The 22,301-nt window shown below is 39.3% G+C and overlaps 1 protein-coding gene across 1 annotated transcript in view; it reads left to right on the forward strand.

The window, feature by feature from the left end:
• The window catches only part of LOC130905189 (protein unc-13 homolog B-like), a 92,889-nt gene that overhangs the window by 41,918 nt on the left and 28,670 nt on the right, over window positions 1-22,301 (forward strand). Inside the window, exons 10-22 of the mRNA XM_057818332.1 lie at window positions 504-776; window positions 1,921-2,011; window positions 9,387-9,433; window positions 9,606-9,684; window positions 12,690-12,764; window positions 12,862-13,081; window positions 13,192-13,419; window positions 13,532-13,673; window positions 13,745-13,914; window positions 17,331-17,446; window positions 18,739-18,902; window positions 19,189-19,339; window positions 19,460-19,528. Of these exons, the coding sequence (XP_057674315.1) occupies window positions 504-776; window positions 1,921-2,011; window positions 9,387-9,433; window positions 9,606-9,684; window positions 12,690-12,764; window positions 12,862-13,081; window positions 13,192-13,419; window positions 13,532-13,673; window positions 13,745-13,914; window positions 17,331-17,446; window positions 18,739-18,902; window positions 19,189-19,339; window positions 19,460-19,528 (1,825 nt within the window). The remainder of the gene's footprint in view (window positions 1-503; window positions 777-1,920; window positions 2,012-9,386; window positions 9,434-9,605; window positions 9,685-12,689; window positions 12,765-12,861; window positions 13,082-13,191; window positions 13,420-13,531; window positions 13,674-13,744; window positions 13,915-17,330; window positions 17,447-18,738; window positions 18,903-19,188; window positions 19,340-19,459; window positions 19,529-22,301) is intronic.

Below are 22,301 nucleotides of genomic sequence, written 5' to 3' on the forward strand. Positions count from 1 at the left end.
AAAAAGTGTGCATTTGCAGTAATTAATGCAAATGTTAAGTAACATATTTTCAATTTTTGTATTCCAATATTTTTCAACATGCAACAATCGCTCTTCAAGGTTGGGTATCTTTTTAGGTCATGTGTTGTTTCTATACAGCACATGTTTTAGCACTTAGAAAGATGATTGATAAAGCCAAATACACCTTGATTAAAATAGGATCTCGAATAATTGTTAGTAGATCAGTGGGGGTACATTCATTGCCAGGCCATTGCCAGGTTGTTCAAAATTCATTTATTTGGTCATTTTTGTCATCAGCATTGAAAATCTAAAATTAACATGTTTTGAAAATGTCTATTAGTATTCTATTAGAACCATCCCCACTTATCTATCTCAAATAGAAAAGTTATCCAAAAACTAGAAATTACAAGAAAATGCAGTAGCAATAGTTGTCAATAATTATAATGTTTTGATTTTGTTGAACAAATTCTGATAATGGTCATCTCCCTGTTTTACTTATTTAGTCCAACGGAAAGTAGTCGCTTTGGGTCATCAGGAAACCTGAGTCAGACCAGCTCTCAGCTGAGTGAGATTGGTCATGAAAGCACCGGAGGGTCAGAAATCGAAGAATCCTTCCATTCCTATCACAGCAGTAGTTTTTATCCCTCATCAAATGGACATTTTGCAACAAATGGACAGTCTGCTGTTGGTGAGACTATACCCTCGCTGTCCTTCGATGCCAGACGAAGCTTGCAGAGTGACACTACAGCAGACAAAGTGTTGTCTAAACATCAAAGGTATGGTTCTGTTTAACAGTAATGCTTAAAAAAAAACCTTTAATGCCTGCAATATGAAGCAATTGTCAGAGAATCACAGAATTTGAAAAATAAGGTCTTAATGAAACCTCTTTTCAAATTTGTAAAGAAGAAAAAACAAAATTAATATGTGTAATATCTAGGGCTGTCAAAATTATCGCGTTAACGAGCAGTTATTAATTTCTTTAATTAATCCCGTTAAAATATTTGACGCAATTAACGCACAAATGCCCCGCTCAAAAAGAATTAAAAGGACATCAAAGTGAAAGGTGTACTTGTTGTGTTTTTTGGAGTTTTGCCGCCCTCTGCTGGCGCTTGGGTGCGACTGATTTTATAGGCTTCAGCACCCATGAGCATTGTGTAAGTAATTATTGACATCAACAATGGCAGGCTACTAGTTTATTTTTTGATTGAAAATTTTACACATTTTATTAAAACGAAAACATGAAGAGGGGTTTTAATATAAAATTTCTATAACTTGTACTTGTTATTATCTTTTATTTATTTTCTATAAATTTTAAATATTTATATGTTTTATTTATTTATATATTTTCATATTTTATGTATTATTTATATTTATCTTTTAAGAACTACAAGTCTTTCTATCCGCTGATCGCTTTAACAGAATGTTAATAATGGTAATGCCATCTTATTGATTTATTGTTATAATAAAGAAATGCAGTACTTATGTACCGTATGTTGAATGTATATATCCATCTCGGTCTTATCTTTCCATTCCAACAATAATTTACAGAAAAATATGGCATATTTTATAGATGGTTTGAATTGCAATTAATTGCGATTAATTACGAATAATTAATTTTTGAGCTGTAATTAACTCGATTAAAAATTTTAATCGTTTGACACCCCTAGTAATATCTATAACCCTTGCTAACGCCAGTTTTTTTTTTTTTTTTTTATGGAACCAGCAGATGCATGAGTTGACTTGCATCCATTATTTTTTTTTGAGGAAAGATATTTCAAAATTCTGAATTTGTCTCAAAATCATGAAATTCTAAGTGTATCAAATGTGATACATTTGGCAATAAAGGGTTAAATATACCATGTCTGAAAATAATATACCTTGTTAATCGCTTATTTATGAACATTATTTCATGTTTCCTAGGTTCCACGATGAAGGGGCATCTTTACCATTTTCTCCATCCAGAGTTCGCTGGTTGAAGGCCATTAATAAAGTCAGGGTCCAACTACGGGAGGTATGGAATTTATTTAAATTTTTTTGCTCATGGTCTTCTGAAAGTTATTACTCTGTCATGGGTCGGGAACCAATGGCTGGCGAGCCAGATCTGGCTCTTTTGACGACTGCATTTGGCTTGCCGACAAATCTTTAATTATTTAAAAAAAAAAAAAAAAAAGTTTCGTTATACTACTTTGCGCTGTTATCGGCATCTCCAACTGTTTCAATATGACCGGCATTGCCAATTTAGTGCAGAAGAAGAAGTAAGCGAGCGTAAGGAGAGAGGGAGAGACAGGTGTAAAGAGAGAGTTGCGCGGGAGCGGTGTGTTGAGTGGCTGGGTGTCCTCCGCTGGTTTTTGTTTGTGTTAATAAAGTCTCAGAAAAAAAGCTATCCGACACATGTGTGTATTTATACACTACGCCACCTTCCCAAAGGAAGAACCGGATGTGGGAGCGACGAGCATTTTCTTCCCTCGCTTTGAATGAGTCAACAGACGTAAGCAACTTATCCCAGTTCAGTGTGATTGCAAGGTTTTGACTATGAAAGGGATGACAAAAGGGGAGGATTTATTCAAGTCCTTCACTGAGTTCGCTAATGAAAAAAAATCTACCGATGGATAAACTTTTTCATGAACATGAAAAGAGACGCATCAAGTTTCTCAATGCCTGCATGAAGCTTACCCCTCCAAGTATCCACCAGAGTACAAAGCCATTAGCAAAACCATGCAGCACCAGAAGTCGCATTAATGGTAAGAAATATTCATCATTGATTAGCAACAGCATAACAATATTATTGAAAAGAATCCAGAGACTTATTGTACTTTAAAATTGTTGAAATTACATAAAATGCACACTTTACTTGTATTTTTAGTTTTAAACGTATTGTATGGCTCTCACAGAAGTACATTTAAAAATATGTGATGTTCATGGCTCTCTCAGCCAAATAGGTTCCTGACCCCTGCACTATGTTATCGTACTTAGCGTTAAGAGAGTTTGTAATTTAAAATGTGTAGGGAGAGTCAAAACAACGAAAATGAACTGTGTGATACTCCTAGTCACACAGTCACCAGAATAGGCGGCATCAGTTTAACTTTCATCGGGCATGACTTTTTGAGCTATTAAACGCTTTTTTGGGACTCTCCACCTGTCTCACATACAATGTTTCTATTGGCCAAGTGGTGAGGGTGCAATGGGAAAATTGTTTCTGAATATGATAATTTTTCAAATCACTAATTCAGACATTTACCTTCCTGGGTAAGTGAGTGCAGAAGAGAAACATGGGATGACAACAATGCACTTTTGTGTGTGCAAAACGATGCGTAGCGATGATATTGTAACCTCCGACGGAACAACTTTAGGTTTTCGTTGTTGCTTTCTCAAACCTTTTTTTCAATCACAGCACGGCAACTGCTCGTAAAAGCCGAACATACTGTCTCTTCGCGCTCTCATGTGCTGAGCGATGCTTTCAAAAACAACACGAAAATAACTGTGCTCACAAAACAGATACACACAAAGTACACATATGTATTTTGTGATTTTATGTGGTTTACTCCAATAATTAGTACTGTTTTAATTGTGGATTAAATATGAATGTGAGTTAAAAAAAAAAAATCCTATTTATTCTGTCTACTCTTCATGACTGTGCCAACGCTGTTAATTCTGCTTCCCGATGGTGGGTTAACTTGTGACCCCTCACAATAAACGATCAATATGCGAGGTATTATTCTTTGGTTGCATAAAATATACATGCTTGTATATCGACACACCCGCACCACACGTGATCTTTATTATATAAACACTTGCTACAGACACAGCCACTGATGCAAGTGGCAATCAGAGCAAAAAGTTTACATTTATTATGTATTATAATTATTATTATTATTATACATAATTTTTAAATTAAAATTGCTTTTCTGATTTGATCCAGTCAACCACATATTAATAAGAATCTGGCTTTTTGTAGAGGAAAGCAAAAATTACAATTAAAAAATACTTAGAAAAAGACGCTTTCAACACAAATTTTCTTGTAAAACCTTCTATAAAATGGCATCAAAAGTTATGAAGTTAAAGTTATGTAGAAAATAAATAACTGGAATCCGCCTTTAATTTATTTGTGGATTCTCTTCTAATCTAATGTAATTAAGAGATAATGAACCAGGTAGGTTATCTGGATAGTAATTTACAGAAACATGCTATATGAAATATAATGTGGTAGACCCAAACACAAAGGAAAAAGATGATGCTGTTTATGGAAATTTTCAGATCATGTTTGTGCTTCCAGTGGGAGAGAGAAAGCAAGAGAGAAAATGTTGATGGTAGGGGTGGTGGTGGCAACATTATCATGTGATGTGTAACCCGCTTCCTCTCATTTGTCTGGTTTAGCACTGCAGTGGTAGTTGTGAGAGAATTTATCTTCAAGAAGTTTAGAATATTCTTTAAATCAGGCAAATGTCAAATTTTGCTGTGGCTGAGTTTCCATCAAACTTTGCTGAGGCTGCTGCCCCTGTGACACGGATAAGCGGAAGACGACGAAGACATTACATTCATTATAAACCTTTGGGGAATATATTCATAATGAATAAACGGATTTGATCCAATGAAGATGATTCCGGTTCTTCGCCAAATTACTTTCCTACTACTACTCCAAGGTAAGAACTTTTTTATTACATGTATGTATCATGTATAAAAATCAACAGTACAAGTGTTTACTTATATATACTGTGTATATTATATATGTAATGAATATGTGGTAATGTATAAAATATTTTGTCTTGATCTCAAATCAAATGTTGCTTTTTAGGCAAATTTAGATATCACAATTCCATTGAACAGGCACAATTATGTTGATTTTTTTTTTTTTTTTTTTTTGTACTGATCACTGTAACATTATACATAAATGGTTGGATGAGTGCAAATTAGAAGAGCAGCTGGTATAGTTAAAAGAAGACATAGCAACAACAACAGATACTTGACCTGTCATCTACAGTAATTGCCATGTTCCGAAAACGTTGCAATTACAGAGCTCAAAGCAGCTGCATGTGAGTCGTACGCCTGGTAGAGAGTGCATTTGTACAAAAATATTTCATATTGTCCACTGTATACTGGGGTTTCCTTTTTTTTTTTTTTAATCTAATCTAACCCAAATTAGTATTATTGTACCTCCCAGAGGACCAAGCCTGTTAAAATATATGTTGTGTGCCCAAGGTCAACATACACTGAATAAACACAGACAGTAAACGCCACAACATATGTTAAAAAAAATTATTGGCCAAAATATTTTGTAGGCTGTAGATCGAACGACTAAAAAGGTTATAGCATCTGACTGTCATTTCCCAACCCAATTAAAATTGACCCATGACCCATTTTGAGTCTGCGAAACCCTGGTCTTTACAGTCTAAGTTACTAATTATTAATTTACATTTTGGCTATGACTGGCTTTTAAAGTTTCTTGACAAAATTGGAAGCGCATTTGTTATTTTTACAAACGTAAACCTTTTTTTCTGACATTTGCAGGCAAAGAAGATGAGGATGTATTATAACGCAGTCACAGTATCTTTTTTCCTCCAAGTGTAGATAGCTAATCAAGAATTCCCTTTATCAATATGTTCCCCAAAGGACACCTTGATGGACAAAATGAACACCACATTAAGGAAATGCACTTACTTTCACAAACACTGAAACAATGCTTGAGCCCACAAAAAAACCTAAGACGAGTGTCCAGTGAGTCCTTTCCCCAAGTCCAGCAAAACCGCTGTTCTGGTTATGACTCTGGGATTTCAGCTGTGGAGGATAATATACCTCACATTATTAAACGGATCAGTATTGAAGATGATAAACAGGACAAGGAGAAAGGTTCGAATAATATAGTGGATCATATCCTTAAAGAGCTCAAAGGCATAAATAAGATCCAGGAGGAAATATCAGACCTAAAGGATTATCTAACATCTGTACGAGGCTCAGTGGATGAAGTGTCTTGTTGTGTTGATGCAGTGCTAAGTGAAATTGGAGAGCTATACTCTGGAGATTCAGCTACACGTCATTGTAATCCAGCTACTCGAACTCGGAGAACCAGACGGGGAAGCTTGGGAAGACAGAATGCTGTAACGTCGCCTCTCAAGAGAGCTACTACTCCACTTTCGGATTTGAAAGAACATGGGAATGTATCTTGCCATTTACTGTCTCAGAGAATTCCCGAGGAATTCACCGTCAGTCAAATAACTCTCCAATCAGACAAGCAACCAATGCCAGGGAATCAAGAATACCAGAGTAACCATTCTATGATATGCTGTCACTACTCCAATACAGAATTTCTTGATGACCCAAATAATCACAGATGGCCTTTCAATTATCAACAGTTCAGTCTGTGTGGGGAGGCATGTTGGAGTGAGGGTGAAGTCTCCTGTACAAACAGTGAACAACCACATGTTTGTGACCACTGTTGTACAGAGAAACAAAGCCACACACCTGATCCTTCTTCAAATGCAAGTTCTGAGCACCTCTCATTACTTTTCGGACTTCACTCATGTTCTTCTAGTTTGAAGAAGAGAAATAAAGGACTACAAAAGGATCAAAATTATTTGGCATGTGTGTGTTCTATCGAGTGTCCCTACTCACAAAGTTCTAATTATGACAAGATGAATGCCTGTGAAAATGCAAAGGGAAGGGGTTCCTCTCTGAGTGGAAGTTGCTCAACTGTACTGTTGACAGACAGTGATGTTGGCTACCTAGAGCCTCATTCGCTGTGCGATGACTGCTCATCATCTGGTGACACTCTTGCAATGGGATCAGCAGATAGTTTGGATAGGGACTGGACAGATCGCAGCATTGCAAAAGATGATGAATCTGCATCCCAATATTCTTTAGAAATTTCTCCCAATGTAGGTTTTGACGGTACAACTTTTAGCAAATCTCTGCAAAGACCCAAATCTTCATTAAGGAGGGCTTTGAAAACGTTTCACTCATTTAACTCTGAATGTTTAGAAAATATGTCACACTCATCTCGACACCTCATCACACACACAGATGTAGTACAAGAGACACTGATCACTCCCTGCAATACAGAGAGACTGACCAACGATTACACTCCATGTGGCCCATCTAAGGACATATGTGAGACTTCAGCTAATGTGGATTATGGAGAGACAATTGAAAAACAGCACTGTTCAGCTGAAGCATTGCACCAAGAGACTGGCCAAGTGCAGTCAACCTCAACTAATAGAAGTGATATAGAGATTTCACAGAGCAAAGAAAGTGAAACTAATTTGGAAATGTCCACGTCTACCCTTACACCACAGTCTTGCACAGGCCTACAGGGTGAGATTCCATTGGACACCTTGCCTAGCTTAGATGAAGTACCTTTTAATTCTTGTCAAAATGACATCGTTGAGGAGACTGAAAAACCTATTAATTCCAGTCATCAAGCACGTATAGCGAATTTTCAGCGCATTCTTAAAGAAAAGAGACAAACTCATCAAAGGCTGTCCCAGTCGACTGCAGGTTCTCAGGGGTCTTGTGGCTCTCAAAGTTCTCAAAGAGTCCTATCTCAGGAATACTGTGTTAAAGGTAATTTCTTGAATGTGATTACATTTATGTATACTCCATATACGGGTAGTCCCCGGGTTTCGAACTAATTCCGTTCCTACTCTAGCGATGTAACCCGAATTTCCACATGAGTCAGAATGAACCCTTTAAATACCCCCTAAATCTCAAAATAACTATCCAAAAACATTTATTATACATCATTGTACCGTCCTTACCAAGATGTTAGAGCTAAGTCCTAGCTAGACAGCTAGCTAAGCTCCTAAATGACGATGTCAGACGTCAGTGTGGATTTAGCTGCTCATGACATCAACACTTGCAGAATAAAATTAAATCAGTTTCATCTTCAATAACAGCATTTCAAATTTGCGCTTATATCTACCGTATTTTTTGGACTATAAATCGCGCCTGAGTATAAGTCGCACCAGCCCAAAAATGTGCAATGAAGAGGGGAAAAAAAACATACATAAGTCGCACCGGAGTATAAGTCGCATTTTTGGGGGAAATTTACTTAATAAAATCCAACACATAGAACAGATATGTCATCTTGAAACACAATTTAAAATAAAAGTACAATAGAGAACAACATGCTAAATAAGTGTATGGTATGATAATGTTACATGATGCATGAACAACGAAATGTGAATGTGGCTGGTACGTTAACGCAACATAGCTATTAAGAGTTATTTAGATAACTATAGCATAAAGAACATGCTAACAAGTTTACCAAACCATCAGTGTCACTCCAAAACACCAAAATAACATGTGAAATGATATAATAATGTGTTAATAGTTTCACACATAAGTCGCTCCAAAGTATAAGTCGCACCCCCAGCCAAACTATAAAAAAAAAAAAAAAAAAAAACAACTGCGACTTATAGTCGGAAAAATACTGTAACTGCAGATACAGCAATAACAATCCACACAAACAATTAGCGTGTATCATTTAGCGTTCGCGCATTGTCAAAAACAATCACATAAACTCGACCGCAATTGAAAACGCACAATAAACTGTACAAAAGGTGTTGTATACAGGTGTTGCCTGATGCTTCACAAGCAACAAATGTGCGCGCAGGCTTTCTTTCCCCTCTCGCTCTCACATGTCCGTGGGGACTTATTTATGTGTGCGCTCTTCTTCGTGTGTGCGCTTGCACTCTTATTCGTGTGCGCAAATACATTCTTCATGTGTACATGCGCTCTTACTCGCATGTGGAAGTACTACCTTCTCTGTGCTTCCTGCGCCACAATAAAAGCATGCATCACAAAAAAAAAAATCAACATTAAAAAAATAACAAAAATAACAACTGGAGACAAAATAGCAGACGAGACTCCGGTGTCGAACTCACGTAAATCGGGTACGTCGTAACCAGGGGACTACCTGTACTGAAAGTCTACCTCCTCACCAATTTTGATTGATATTAATGCTAATGTTATTTTAATTACTCTTTTCACAGAGGCAATACAAGAAGAAAATAAGGTTGCTCCAAATTTATTAGCTCCATATACTTAATACAGAGCTGTAGGATTTTTATCTGTGTGCCGTCCAGTTCCATTTTTTTTTTTTCTGTCAACTTCGTCACCTCAATGTTGGATGCAAAACACTGTTTGCAAAAAATGTTTCAACATTTTTATAGTTTGTGTAAATGTGTTTTTATGTTTTCATTAAACATACCCTAGTGTGAAAAAAACTGTTACCCTGATATAATTTCTTTTGGGTTTTATTTGTGGTATTCCATCTAAAATCAGGAAGGTGAAACTCGATGTACATTCCATTACTTTTTCCATCTCAACAATTGTTTGACTTAATTATTATTATTATATAAATGGCTTAAAGGCTCTTATTTTAAATCTTGCAGGTTTGCAGTGATGAACCTAGTGCAAGACAGGCCTGGGTAAAACCAGGGTAAGTCGAACTTGGATAAAATTACGTATTTTATTTAAATTATTTTTTTTCAAATTATTGTGAAAAATTAGGATTTTTTTGATGAAGTTTGGCCTTTTATAACTTTCCAAACTAAACATTTCAACAAATAGTCAATTCATATACCGAATATGCTGTTTTTGTCTGAGAACAGTGGTGGACAAGAGCTTTATGGGATTGACAGCATGCCAGACCTTCGCAAAAAGAAGCCTATCGCCTTGGTTAGCGATGTGGTTAGTAGAATAATATTTGAATTTTATCTATTGCCTATAAAGATTCATCGATTTGTATCAATGTTCTTCTTTTGAGTGCTTGGTTCATGTCTTTGTTAGTCCATCTTTCAGTTTGAAAGACCAACATTTAGGTCACAGCTATATATAACTGTTGAGTGTTTTTTGGGATTGATAAAATTGTTATCATTGAAACGCATATGAAAGCAAGCTGCTAATTGTTCTCTCCCTCCTCTCTTAAACCTGAAACAATTCCCCACAACTCTCTTGAATGCATTCTCTCTGCCTGGTCAGGCTATGGTAAGTTTTTAGAACCCAGCAAACTATCGAGTTGGAAAAAAACACTACTTTCCTCAAACTATAATATCTGCACCTTTTTCTCTAATTGGATTTTCCTGTAATGTAGAAATTTAAACAAATGCATGCATCTTTCCTGTTATTTTAACGTATTTAACACAAATAATTCCTTCTCCAAACACAAAGGCAAATTGTTTGACTTTTCATTAAAGGAGGAAAAACATACAGTGGTCACTAAAATAATGTGAAACAGACTGAAAATGTTTGTAGAGACATATTAACCAAAACTGACTTTTTGTAAAGTCACATCGGCAATGTGTACATACAGTGCTGGCCCAAAGTATTGGTACCCCTGCATGTCTGTCAGATAATGCTCAATTTCTCCCAGAAAATTATTAATATTACAAATGCTTTGGTAGAAATATCTTGATTTATTTTGCTTGCAATGAAAAAACACAAAAGAGAATGAAAAATAATTTAAATCATTATCATTTTACTCAAAACTCCAAAAATTGGCCTGACAAAAGTATTGGCACCCTCGGCCTAATACTTAGTAGCACAATCCTTAGACAACATATCGGCGAACAACCACTTCCGGTATCCATCAATGAGTTTCTTATAATGCTCTGCTGGAATTTTAGCCCATTCTTCTTTGGCCAACTGCTCCAGGTCGCTGAGATTTTAAGGGTGCCTTCTCCAAACTGCCATTTTCAGATCTCTTCACGGGTGCTCTATGGGATTCGGGTCTGGACACATTGCTGGCCACTTTAGAAGACTACAATGCTTTCTCTCAAACCATTTTCTAGTGCCTTTTGAGGTGTGTTTTGGGTCATTGTCCTGCTAGAAGACCCATGACCTCTGAGGGAGACCCAGCTTTCACACAATGAGCCCTACATTATGCTGCAAAATTTGTTGGTAGTAGTCAGACTTCGTAATGCCATACACACGGTCAAGCAGTACGGTGCCAGAGGCAGCAAAGCAACCCCAACACATCAGGGAACCTCCACCACTGTGGGAACCGTGTTCTTTTCTTTGAAGGCCTTATTTTCTTTCCTGTAAACCCCATGTTCATGCGTTTTCCCAAAAAGCTCTACTTGTGTCTCATCTGACCAGAGTACATTATTCCAAAACATGGCTTTTTTTGTGTCTCTGAGTCAGAAGTGGGGTCTTCCTGGGTATCCTTCCGTAGAGTACCTTTTCATTCAGACGCCGACGGATAGTACGATTGACACTGTTGTACCCTCGGACTACAGGACAGCTTGAACTTGTTTGGATGTTAGTCGAGGTTCTTTATCCACCATCCGCACAATCTTTTGTTGAAATCTCTCATAAATTTTTCTTTTCCGTCCACATCTAGGGAGGTTAGCCACAGTGCCATGGGCTTTACACTTTTTGAGGACACACGGTAGACACCGGAACATGCAGGTCTTTGGAGATGGACTTGTAACCTTGAGATTGCCCATGCTTCCTCACAATTTTGCTTCTCAAGTCCTCAGACAGTTCTCTTGTCTTCTTTCTTTTCTCCATGCTCAATGTGGTACACACAAGGACACAGGTTGAGTCAACTTTAATCCATTTTAACTGGCTGCATGTGTGATTTGGTTACTGTCACCACCTGTTATGTGGCACAGGTAAGTAACAGGTGCATCACATGATTTTTCAAAGGGAGCCAATACTTTTGTCCAGCCCATTTTTGGAGTTTTGTGTAAAATGATAATGATTTAATTTGGGTTTTTTTTTCCATTCTCTTTTGTGTTTTTTCATTGCAAGCAAAATAAATTAAGATATTACCACCAAATAATTTGTAATTGCAATGATTTTCTGGGAGAAATTGAGCATTATCTAACAGAATTGCAGGGGTGTAATCCTTTTTGCCAGCACTGTATGCTAAAGTGAAGCAGTCCACGAACACTGTTCCAAAGTGAAATAATGAGGATGCACTGTTGTGTGATGGGGTTGCTTTGTTAGTTCCGGCTGTCTCTAAACTCTGCAGGGTATAAGACTCTCAAAGCATTCAGGGGCATCCCAGTGTCAGACAGCTTGGCCTCAGGAACAGGTCAGGATAATGGCATAAAATTTTGAATAAACACTCAAGTGACCATTCGTAAGCCCTGATATACTGTAAATCCATTGAACATTAATCTACATACGTACACAGGCAAAGTCAGTTTCTGTGAGAGTTACAGAATTTTTTTTTTTTTTTTTTTATAGCATTCATCCTCTTAAAAGAACATGCAAAATATTTGATTAACAGATTAAAAGTAATAGTTATGGATTGTCATTTGTAGTAAATTTACAGTGGCTATTATTGTTTGGGTGGAATTATTTTAGTGGCCATTGTCCTAATGTGTTAATTGGTTTACATTTTTTTCCTGCGAAATGTAAGATCATCAAAATTTGGAATAAACTAACAGTCTAATGGCTTTTTGTGCTATATATCCCACTTTACCCCTTGTTGTAATCCTCTTTTCAGTAGTTCCTTCATACTAATATTTTCACTTTTTTTTTTAACCTTTAGTTAATGCCCTGGGGAAAATCACAACACAACCCTAATGGTGGCCCTTTTAACCTTCCTCTTCACTTAAAAGCACTGGCATCCATATTAGTAATAGTGCACCATTTGGTTTGGTTGTGGGTTGTTAATATGTGTATTTTAAAACTAATTTTAAACTGTTATGATTGCGTAAATATACTTTTTTCCTGTTCTTCAGTCCCTTGTCCAAGCTCGGAAGGCCGGTATTGCATCTGCGATGGCTGCACGATCTTCCATCAAGGATGAGGAGCTGGTGAGTGCTACAAAATGAGCTTTGTTTAGATTTCACAATCATTTTGTTAAAGCCATTTTCTTTTCTTGCCCCCATTCCCAAAACTGCATCAAAACAGAAAAAACATGTCTACAAGAAGACCCTTCAAGCACTGATCTATCCAATATCATGCACTACGCCACATAACTTTGAGGTGTGGACCGCCACAACACCCACCTACTGTTATGAGTGCGAGGGGCTGCTGTGGGGCATTGCACGACAAGGTGTCCGCTGCTCTGAGTGTGGGGTCAAGTGTCATGAAAAGTGTCATGAACTGCTGAATGCTGACTGTCTACAACGTGCGTAACTTTTGCCAATATCTCCTTTACTTCTACATATAATACGGTTGCACTGTCGTCGGGGATGATTTTTAGGAGCAAGAACCTCACAGTCTTTGGCTCATGATTAGGTGCTGCTGAAAAGAGTTCAAAACATGGAGCTGAGGACCGAACTCAGAATATTATCATGGCCATGAAGGACAGAATGAAGATCAGGGAAAGGAACAAACCTGAAATTTTTGAACTTATCAGAGAAGTATTCATGATCAGCAAAAATATCCATTCGAATCAGATGAAGGCCATCAAACAGAGCGTTTTAGATGGTACTTCAAAGTGGTCTGCCAAGGTCACAATCACAGGTGCGCAGAACGAGGAATGTATTACCAAAAAGAGTTTTTAAATGCATTGGCAATAATTTATGCTAAATATTTGTCCCGGCTGTCTGTGTCCTTTTTTTCTCCAATATTTTAGTTGTTTGTGCCCAAGGGCTTCAGGCAAAGGACAAGACAGGTTCTAGCGATCCCTATGTCACTGTGCAGGTGGGCAAGACGAAGAAGAGAACCAAGACTATCTATGGCAATCTCAATCCAGTGTGGGAGGAAAAGTATCACTTGTGAGTAACCACTGTATCTTTGTTTATCCAAAAAATCTGTTTTTTACCCTCTATTTTCTTCTTTTTTTTAGTGAATGCCACAATTCGTCAGACAGAATCAAGGTACGTGTGTGGGATGAGGATGATGACATCAAGTCAAGGGTCAAGCAGCGTCTTAAGAGAGAATCAGATGATTTCCTTGGCCAGAGTATTATTGAAGTCAGAACATTGAGTGGCGAAATGGACGTCTGGTACAATCTAGGTCAGTGCGTTCAGTATAAATTACAACAAAATAAAACATTTATACTTTTAGTGTTTAGCCTTGTAACGTTGTCAAACGTTTGAGCGAAACTGGTCTTGCAATGACTAATCATGTTCGCTTCACATTTTGAGAGAAGCAGAACGATTACGACAATTTGGTGTTTCCAGTCTTCCAAGAAATATATATTTTTTATAGCAAATTTATGACATATATACCATACAATGCTCTACTTACCCATGGATCTTTACAGAAATTTTAACCTCGGAATACAAATTTCCAGTCTTTGGTCTCTTACTTAGTTCTAGTTCTTTTTTCTTGGAGAGGACACTCATTAAATTGCTACTCTGCTGTTTTTAGTGGACAAATCACAATGAAATTTGAAATTCTAGGCATGTATGTGTGTCGATTCTTGAAGCCCAATTTATATTTTTTTTCGTCCTAGGTCTTATCAATTACATCAATTAAATGTCAATTTAAAATTGCTACCAAATTATATTTGGTAGGTATATTCTAGGGTTGTGTACACATTGATCCTCTGTGCTGGATTTTTGTTATGTATATACCGTATTGGCCCGAATGTAAGACGGTATTTTATGCAATGAAATAAGACTGACAAAGTGGGAGTCGTCTTGTATTCGCGGTCTAGACGTTATACCCATTCACGATGCTAGATGGCGCCAGATATCATTAAAGCGATGTTCTGTCATGACAGATCACAGCTACTCCCAAGTTTAACCAGTTTGCATTAGTTTATTGAAATGTTTTTCCTTATTCAGATTTGTTTCAAGACTACAGTTAGTTAGACTTCACTTTGATGGTTAATGCAGTTATTGCAATTTTTATCACAATAGATTGGTTTATTTACATTTCAAAAACCCGAAGCCATTCATTTACGAATGTGATTGCACTTTAGTTTACATATTTAAATGTTCAGATATTAAGATTTCAATGAGGCAAAATAACATGCTTTTTCTTTCAAAAATATTGTTTTAATCATTTGTTTCAGATGTACTGTAATTATTTTCTGTATAAAAATTATTTGGGGTTCAAAAAGTCTTTTTTCAAACTTGTCTTGAAAAAGAGGGGGTTGTCTTATAATCAGGGCCGTCTTATATTCGGGCCAATACGGTATATACAGTATATTAATTTTCTGAGCCGCTTGTCCTCACTAGTGTCTCAGGGATGCTGGAGCCAATCGCGGCTACCTATGGGCAGTAGGCGGGGTACACCCTGAATCGGTTGTCAGCCAATTGCAGGGCACAAGAAGACGAACATCCATTCGCGCACACACTTATACCTAGTGCCAGTTTAGAGTGTTTGATCAGCCCTACCATGCATGCTTTTGGGATGTGGGGGAAACTGGAGGACCCAGAGAAAACCCACGCAGGCACGGGAAGAACATGCAAACTCCACACAGGAAGGCCGGACCGCGGGTTTGGACACTTGATCTCAGAACTGTGAGGCCGACATGCTAACCACTTTGTCACCATGCCGCCTAAATATGTATATATGTGGCGGAAAACACTCAGGTGACTTGAAGTTCCGCTCTGAGACCCCCAATTTGGCCAAATTTCAAAATTGTCTGATATGCGTGTGTGATACGTCACTGGAAAGCTTGAAATATCAATTTTCTGGGGGAAGGCAGATTTTGAACAGGAGGGCATTTTTAAAAAAATGTTTTTTAAACAGCAAAACCCTATCAGGAGGTGAGAGCACGCGAGAACAGAATTACAGACGCCATGACTTTAGCGAGATATTGTCGCGTACTTACCTCGTTTCGAACCAAAAACTCCATGTAGCGTATATCCCTGAGTATCAAGACACAGCTGCGAACGGCCACAGCTGGATTTTGGGGGGGATTTTATGGGTGAAACATGGTAATATAACAGTGGTCGGAACGCAGAAATCACAGACATCAAGGAGTGGTCAAGATTTTCTTTTCCATATATTTACCCTTTTCATTTTTTTTTTTTAATTTTTCTTTGTTTGAATCGATTATTTATCATCTAACATTTTGGACAAAATGCGACAGTAACAAAAAAAATATACAATCAAGCGATAGTTATGAGGTAGATATCTGTGACTTTTTTAGACACCATTTTTTTCATTGTGACGTAATTTGTTTAAAAGTTTAAAATATGCGAGTGAATCATTTTTTAAAGTCTTTTTTTTTTTTTTTGACGAAATATCAGACATCAGTTAATGATTCAAAGCTAAAAATGACAGACATTTTGAATAAAAAATATAATTAATTACCTTCGTTTTATGGCTGGGGTGAGACAAAAGCGGTTGCGCGATGTCTGTAAACGGGGCTTTCCGGGGTAAAATGGACAAATTAAAAGTAGTTTTGGGGCTTAATGCACGATGAATCTGCTATGGCAGCATATAGAGATATTGTTCTATCAATCACAACAGTTGTTTTGGCTTAAAATACAGCAGTTTCTTTTAAAGAGGAGTGCAAGAGCAGAAACTGCTTTTTCAGTCTTGTCTGTTTTCCGCCATATGTATATATATAACAGATATCTACCTCATAAATATCGCTTAATTGTATTTTTTTTTTTGTTTCATTTTCCCCGATATTTTAGATGATAAATAGTCGATACAAACAAAGAAAATTTGAAAAAAAAAAATGTTTAAAAGGGTAATATTTGGAAAAACAAAATCTCGACCACTGCCTGATTTCTGCGATTTCTGCATTGCGACCCTTGTTATATTTCCGTGTTCCACCCATAAAATCCCCAAAAAGTTGTGCTTTGGCCATTCACAGCTGTATCTTGACACTCTTCGAGACATGCTACACGGAGTTTTTGGATAGTATCTCGTTAAAATCATGGTCTAAAATGAATAAATAAATGAATAAAATGGTTATCATAATTACATTCCTAATGAAACTGCTATTCGTTATATTGTGAAACTGTTTAGATGAGAAGCAGGAGTGTATTTATGTTTTATGCTGTCAAGAAAACAGGCATTTTACAGAGCTTTGAAATTACATAACCATTCGCATGAGTAGGACACGTCTGGTACATTTAACACGGTTTCCCTTTTCCTTCTCCATCATCTGTACAAATAACGCCCTCCATGTTCTTTATCCTCCTTATGTGTGATTATCGAGGAGCTGTGCTCAAGTTAGAAATTGACATGTATGAATTACACTTAATTGTGAGCCTGTCAGAGTAAATACCAGGGGTGAATCACAAGGCACTCCGCCTACAAAAAAGCTCCCGTTCATGTCTTCGGTGAACAGACACGGATCCAGAAAACCCACTACACATTTATCAGCCACCCTCACTTTGAAGAGCTTTAAATAGTCATCGAAATGACTTGGGTTAACCGTGTTTCACTTGGCCTTGATTCCACGTACTGTACAGTAGTAAACTGTATGTTCACCTCACCGTGTTTGTGCTTAATTACAGAGAAGAGGACAGACAAGTCGGCTGTGTCAGGTGCCATCCGCCTCCAAATCAACGTAGAAATAAAGGGGGAGGAGAAGGTGGCTCCATACCATGTGCAGTATACCTGTTTGCATGAGGTATAATTAACAGATTTTTTTATGTTAAGATAAATAAGACGAAGACTCAATTATTGCCAAATGAAAATTGACTGCTTTTTAAACATTTTTTGCCCAGACACACAGCACTGACAAAAGATCACTTGCTTTTTGGCTCCTTATTTGGTGTTCGTATTTCGCGTATGCATTCTTGAGGAGTAGAAACAACAAACCAGCTATCACAGATCACATTCATAGCCGCTTGACACAACTGCATTGAATAACTTTTTCAATTAATTGCTGTCTTGCAACATTTGTATTTAGAAACTATTAGATTTTGCAGTTATTATATTGTAATAACTGTGTCATAACTGTAGAGTGTTCATTTGTCTTAGTTGACTTTTTCCCATGTTTAAATTGGCTAATATATCAAGAAAATAACAGTAAATCTAATATAATAGATTATTAAATATTATTTAAAGCAAAGCTAGGTAACTTTTCAATCTTTATATTATATATTTAATATTTTCATAACATTTGTGATATGTCGACTGACAACTAGTTGAATGACACCTCTTTTATATCTTGAGGGGGTCTGTATCGCTTTCACTAGCACTAGTTAACTTTGAGAAGGGTGGCAGGAACTCTGCCACACCAAAAAATGTGCTGACTGCTTTACGGCATACCTCACTTCCTCCTTATAAAGACGGAAGTCGATGCAAACGCTTTTGCACGAAATCTGCAAAGATGGCAGAGCAACAAAAGAGACGAAAAATTTTGTCCCAGGATAATCAAGAATAAACATTGGCCCGGCTTTTCACTCGCTGGCGTGAAACTCGTCAGCGTTAGTTAGCCACACTAAGCCACACGTTTGCTAACCGTCATATGCTATTGTTTAGCCACAACTGGATTTATTACGATTCATCCTTCACACAGCCGCTGGAAACAAAAATGTTGTTAATCCATCTGCAGGCGACAGGGAGATCATGATTTTACGACACTGTGCAGGTGTGCGCTTGTCTTCATGGGAAACGCTGTCTTCCTTAAGGCAAAACACTACCGCTTTTGTCTACCGGCATCGCTAAAATCGACCAAAACTGAAAAGTTACCTAGTGCTACTTTAATACCATATTGATTTATTTGTTCTTCATGATCAATTGTCATGTACGGTTTTCTTTACTGCATGTCACTTTTTTTTTTCTTTTAATTTGCATCTTATAATAAAAAACATTTCTAATTTTGGACTTTAAATTCCATATGATGGAAAGAAACACTAATGTACAACAAACCAACCTTGATGACTAATAGGCTGTATACTTTTCATCCCATCCCAGAACCTGTTCCACCACTTTACAGATATCCATGGACACGGTGTGGTGAAAATCCCCGAGGCACGTGGTGACGATGCATGGAAAGTTTATTTTGATGACGTGCCGCAAGATATCGTGGATGAGTTTGCCATGCGTTATGGAATTGAATCAATATATCAGGCCATGACGTACGTTTGAAATTACTTAATTTCTTTTGTACCCACAGCAATATGGTGTTTACCTCATCCCTTTCAGGCATTGTATAATGGTTTCCAAATGCAATAATGTTGATTTTGTGCTTACATTTCATGCTATCAAGGGTGATCATTTAGAAAATGCACACTCTTATTGATCATTCATAAGACTTAAGTTGTCCAGTTGCTTACATTCAACAAATTTACGAATCAAAGAGAAAATAAGATCCTTGATGGATGACTAGATTTTTCACCAAGTGTGTTCTGTTGCTATTTTCAGGCACTTTGCATGCCTATCTTCTAAATACATGTGTCCCGGCGTTCCTGCGGTGATGAGCACCCTGCTCGCCAACATCAATGCCTTCTACGCCCACACAACCGCCTCCACCAATGTGTCTGCTTCAGACCGTTTTGCTGCCTCCAATTTTGGGGTTTGTACTGAGACACGTTTGCACATATTGTGACCCATATTCTGATCCCATTGTAAACCGTATGCAAGTACAATCACCATGTTTCTTCTAACAACATACTCAATACTATCTCATCCACAGAAAGAACGCTTTGTTAAACTCTTAGACCAGTTGCATAACTCCTTGCGCATTGACCTCTCTACCTATAGGGTAAGATATTATTATACACCAATGGTGTTCCTTTCCACTATTTAAAATCTGTGTATATTTTAAATGTCTGCATGACCAAACAGTTAAAGCAGTGTACAAGTCAACAACATTGGTTTGAAATCATACCATATATCTAAATTGACTTACAGTCATAGACTTCATAATATATTGACGGGACACTGTGTGCGGGGCCGTTTAATAGGGGGCCTATCTCCGTCAAAGCTGACCGAGTGGAAACACAGACAAAGAGATTTTTACATTGAAAATTCTTAGTTCTTTGTTAAAATCAAAAAAAAAAAAAAAAAAAAAAAAAACGGGCAGTTAGCATTTATTTTACGTAAATATGTCGAATGTGCTGCTAGTCTTTAAGCCACTGTGGCACCGCCTTATTACCACAAAGAGCTTTTTGCGTTGAAAATTCTTCTGAATAAATGCGTAAATCCCTGAACTCTTTATAGATAACGACATAAAATAGTCTCGATGTTATGTTGGCTGGAGGATGTGACCCAAAAGCGCAGCAGTGAGAAGTCAGTTAACAGAAGCAGCCCGAGGGCGTATTTATTGAACACAAAAAAGAGGGAAAACCGGTGAGAAGCTGTGGCTCTGTAGATTTTCTGGCAGTGCTGGAAAGGCTGGGATGGCTTGGAGTTGCTGTGAAGAAAAAGAGTTTCAATGAGTCAAAGTTTGGTGGATTTAGTGGCCTGTACTTTACCATGTGAGGTTAGGTGAAGCTCTGGCGTTGAATGACGTGCAGACTGGTCTTTTGTAGTGGCAGGCTGTTGATTGTGAAGTGGAGGCAGGTGTGGAGATTGATGACAGGTGTGCACAGCAGAGTCAGTGAGGAGTGGGAGGAGGTGAAGGTGAGTGAGCCGTAACAGTACCCCCTCCCCGAGGGGCGCCCCCAGGCGGCCGTCCAGGGGCATCAGGATTGGCCTTGTAGAAGTCCCGAAGGAGAGAGGGACACATGATGAGCTGCTTTGAGATCCAGCAACGTTCCTCTGGGCCGTAACCTTCCCAGTCTGCCAGGTATTGAAAACCCCGACCGCGGCGCCGGACCTTTAGCAGACGCCGGACCTTCCATTGGGGATGTCCGTCCACTAACTGTGGCGGCGGCGGAGCTGGGGCAGAGGGCATCAAAGGGCTTGCAGAGACAGGCTTGATCTTTGAGACATGAAAAACTGGATGCACATGTTTCATGGAGGCAGGAAGCTTGAGACGAACAGCTGCGGGGCTCAGAACGCTGTCAATCGAGAAAGGGCCAACATACCGCGGAGCCAGCTTCTTGGATGAGACTTGGAGCGGCAAGTCGGCAGAGGAGAGGTAGACCCGTTGACCAGGCTGATACACCGGGGCAGGAGTACGGCGACGGTTGGCCCCACGGCAGGAGCGCACGTTGGTACGCAGCAAGGCAGAGCGAACCTCCTTCCACACCCGTTGGCAACGGCGCAGATGGGCCTGGACAGAGGGGACTGAGGCTTCGGTCTCCTGGACGGAAAACAAGGGAGGTTGGTATCCCAGGGAGGCCTCGAACGGGGACCTGCCGGTGGCGGAGCAGGACAGGGCATTTAGTGAGTATTCCACCCAAGGCAAATCCTTGCTCCAGGAGGTCGGGTGGAGAGCAGACACGCAACGGAGGGCGGACTCTAGGCTCTGGTTGGTCCGTTCAGCCTGTCCGTTGGTCTGAGGGTGATACCCAGAAGAAAGGCTAACAGTGGCCCCAATACCTTTACAGAAGGCACGCCAGACCTGAGATGTAAATTGGGGCCCCCGGTCCGAAACGATGTCACAGGGCAACCCATGGAGCCGGAAAACATGCTGGGTCAGGAGTTCGGCCGTCTCAGCAGAGGTAGGGAGTTTAGGCAACGCCACCAGATGCACCGCCTTGGAAAACCGGTCCACCACCGTGAGAACGACAGTATTCCCCTGGGAAGATGGAAAACCAGACACAAAGTCAACGGCAATATGAGACCAAGGACGATTGGGCACTGGAAGAGGACATAGAAGCCCAGCTGGTGGCCGATGAGACGCCTTGGCCCTACAGCAAGTGTCACACGCAGCCACGAACTCCCGGACGTCCACCCTCATCGTCGGCCACCAAAACCGCCGGCTAAGGAAGGAGAGGGTACGTTGGTACCCGGGATGGCAAGCAAACTGGCTGGTATGGCCCCATAGAAGCACCTGGGAACGCATCGAGTCAGGTACAAAGAGACGGTTGGGGGGACAGTTGCCGGGCCGGGGCTCAGTCTGTTGGGCCCGCTCAACCTGGGCTTCAATGTCCAGGGTCACTACTCCTATAACCCGAGAAGTTGGAACGATGGGCACAGGTTCAGCAGAGGACTCCTCGGGAGCATGGAGACGTGACAACGCATCAGCCTTGGTGTTGCTGGAACCAGGTCGGTAAGTAAGGGTGTAATTGAAACGGTCCAGGAATTGTGCCCACCGTGCCTGGCGGGAGCTAAGGCGTTTGGCAGCCCGGATGAAAGTCAGGTTCTTATGATCCGACCAGACAACAACGGGCTCCACGCTGCCCTCTAGCCAGTGGCGCCACTCTTCGAAGGCAGCTACAACAGCAAGCAGCTCCCTATTCCCGATATCATAATTCACCTCCGCCGGCTGCAAACGGCGGGAGAAGAAGGCACAGGGGTGCAGCTTCTGGTCCTCCACTGAACGCTGGGACAAGACTGCCCCTATACCCACATCTGAAGCATCCACCTCGACTATGAACGGCCTGGAAGGGTCAGGATGGAGAAGGACGGGGGCGGTCGTGAAATGT

This window comes from Corythoichthys intestinalis, chromosome 17, assembly GCF_030265065.1.
Source record: "Corythoichthys intestinalis isolate RoL2023-P3 chromosome 17, ASM3026506v1, whole genome shotgun sequence".
Classification (NCBI taxonomy): Eukaryota; Metazoa; Chordata; class Actinopteri; order Syngnathiformes; family Syngnathidae; genus Corythoichthys; species Corythoichthys intestinalis.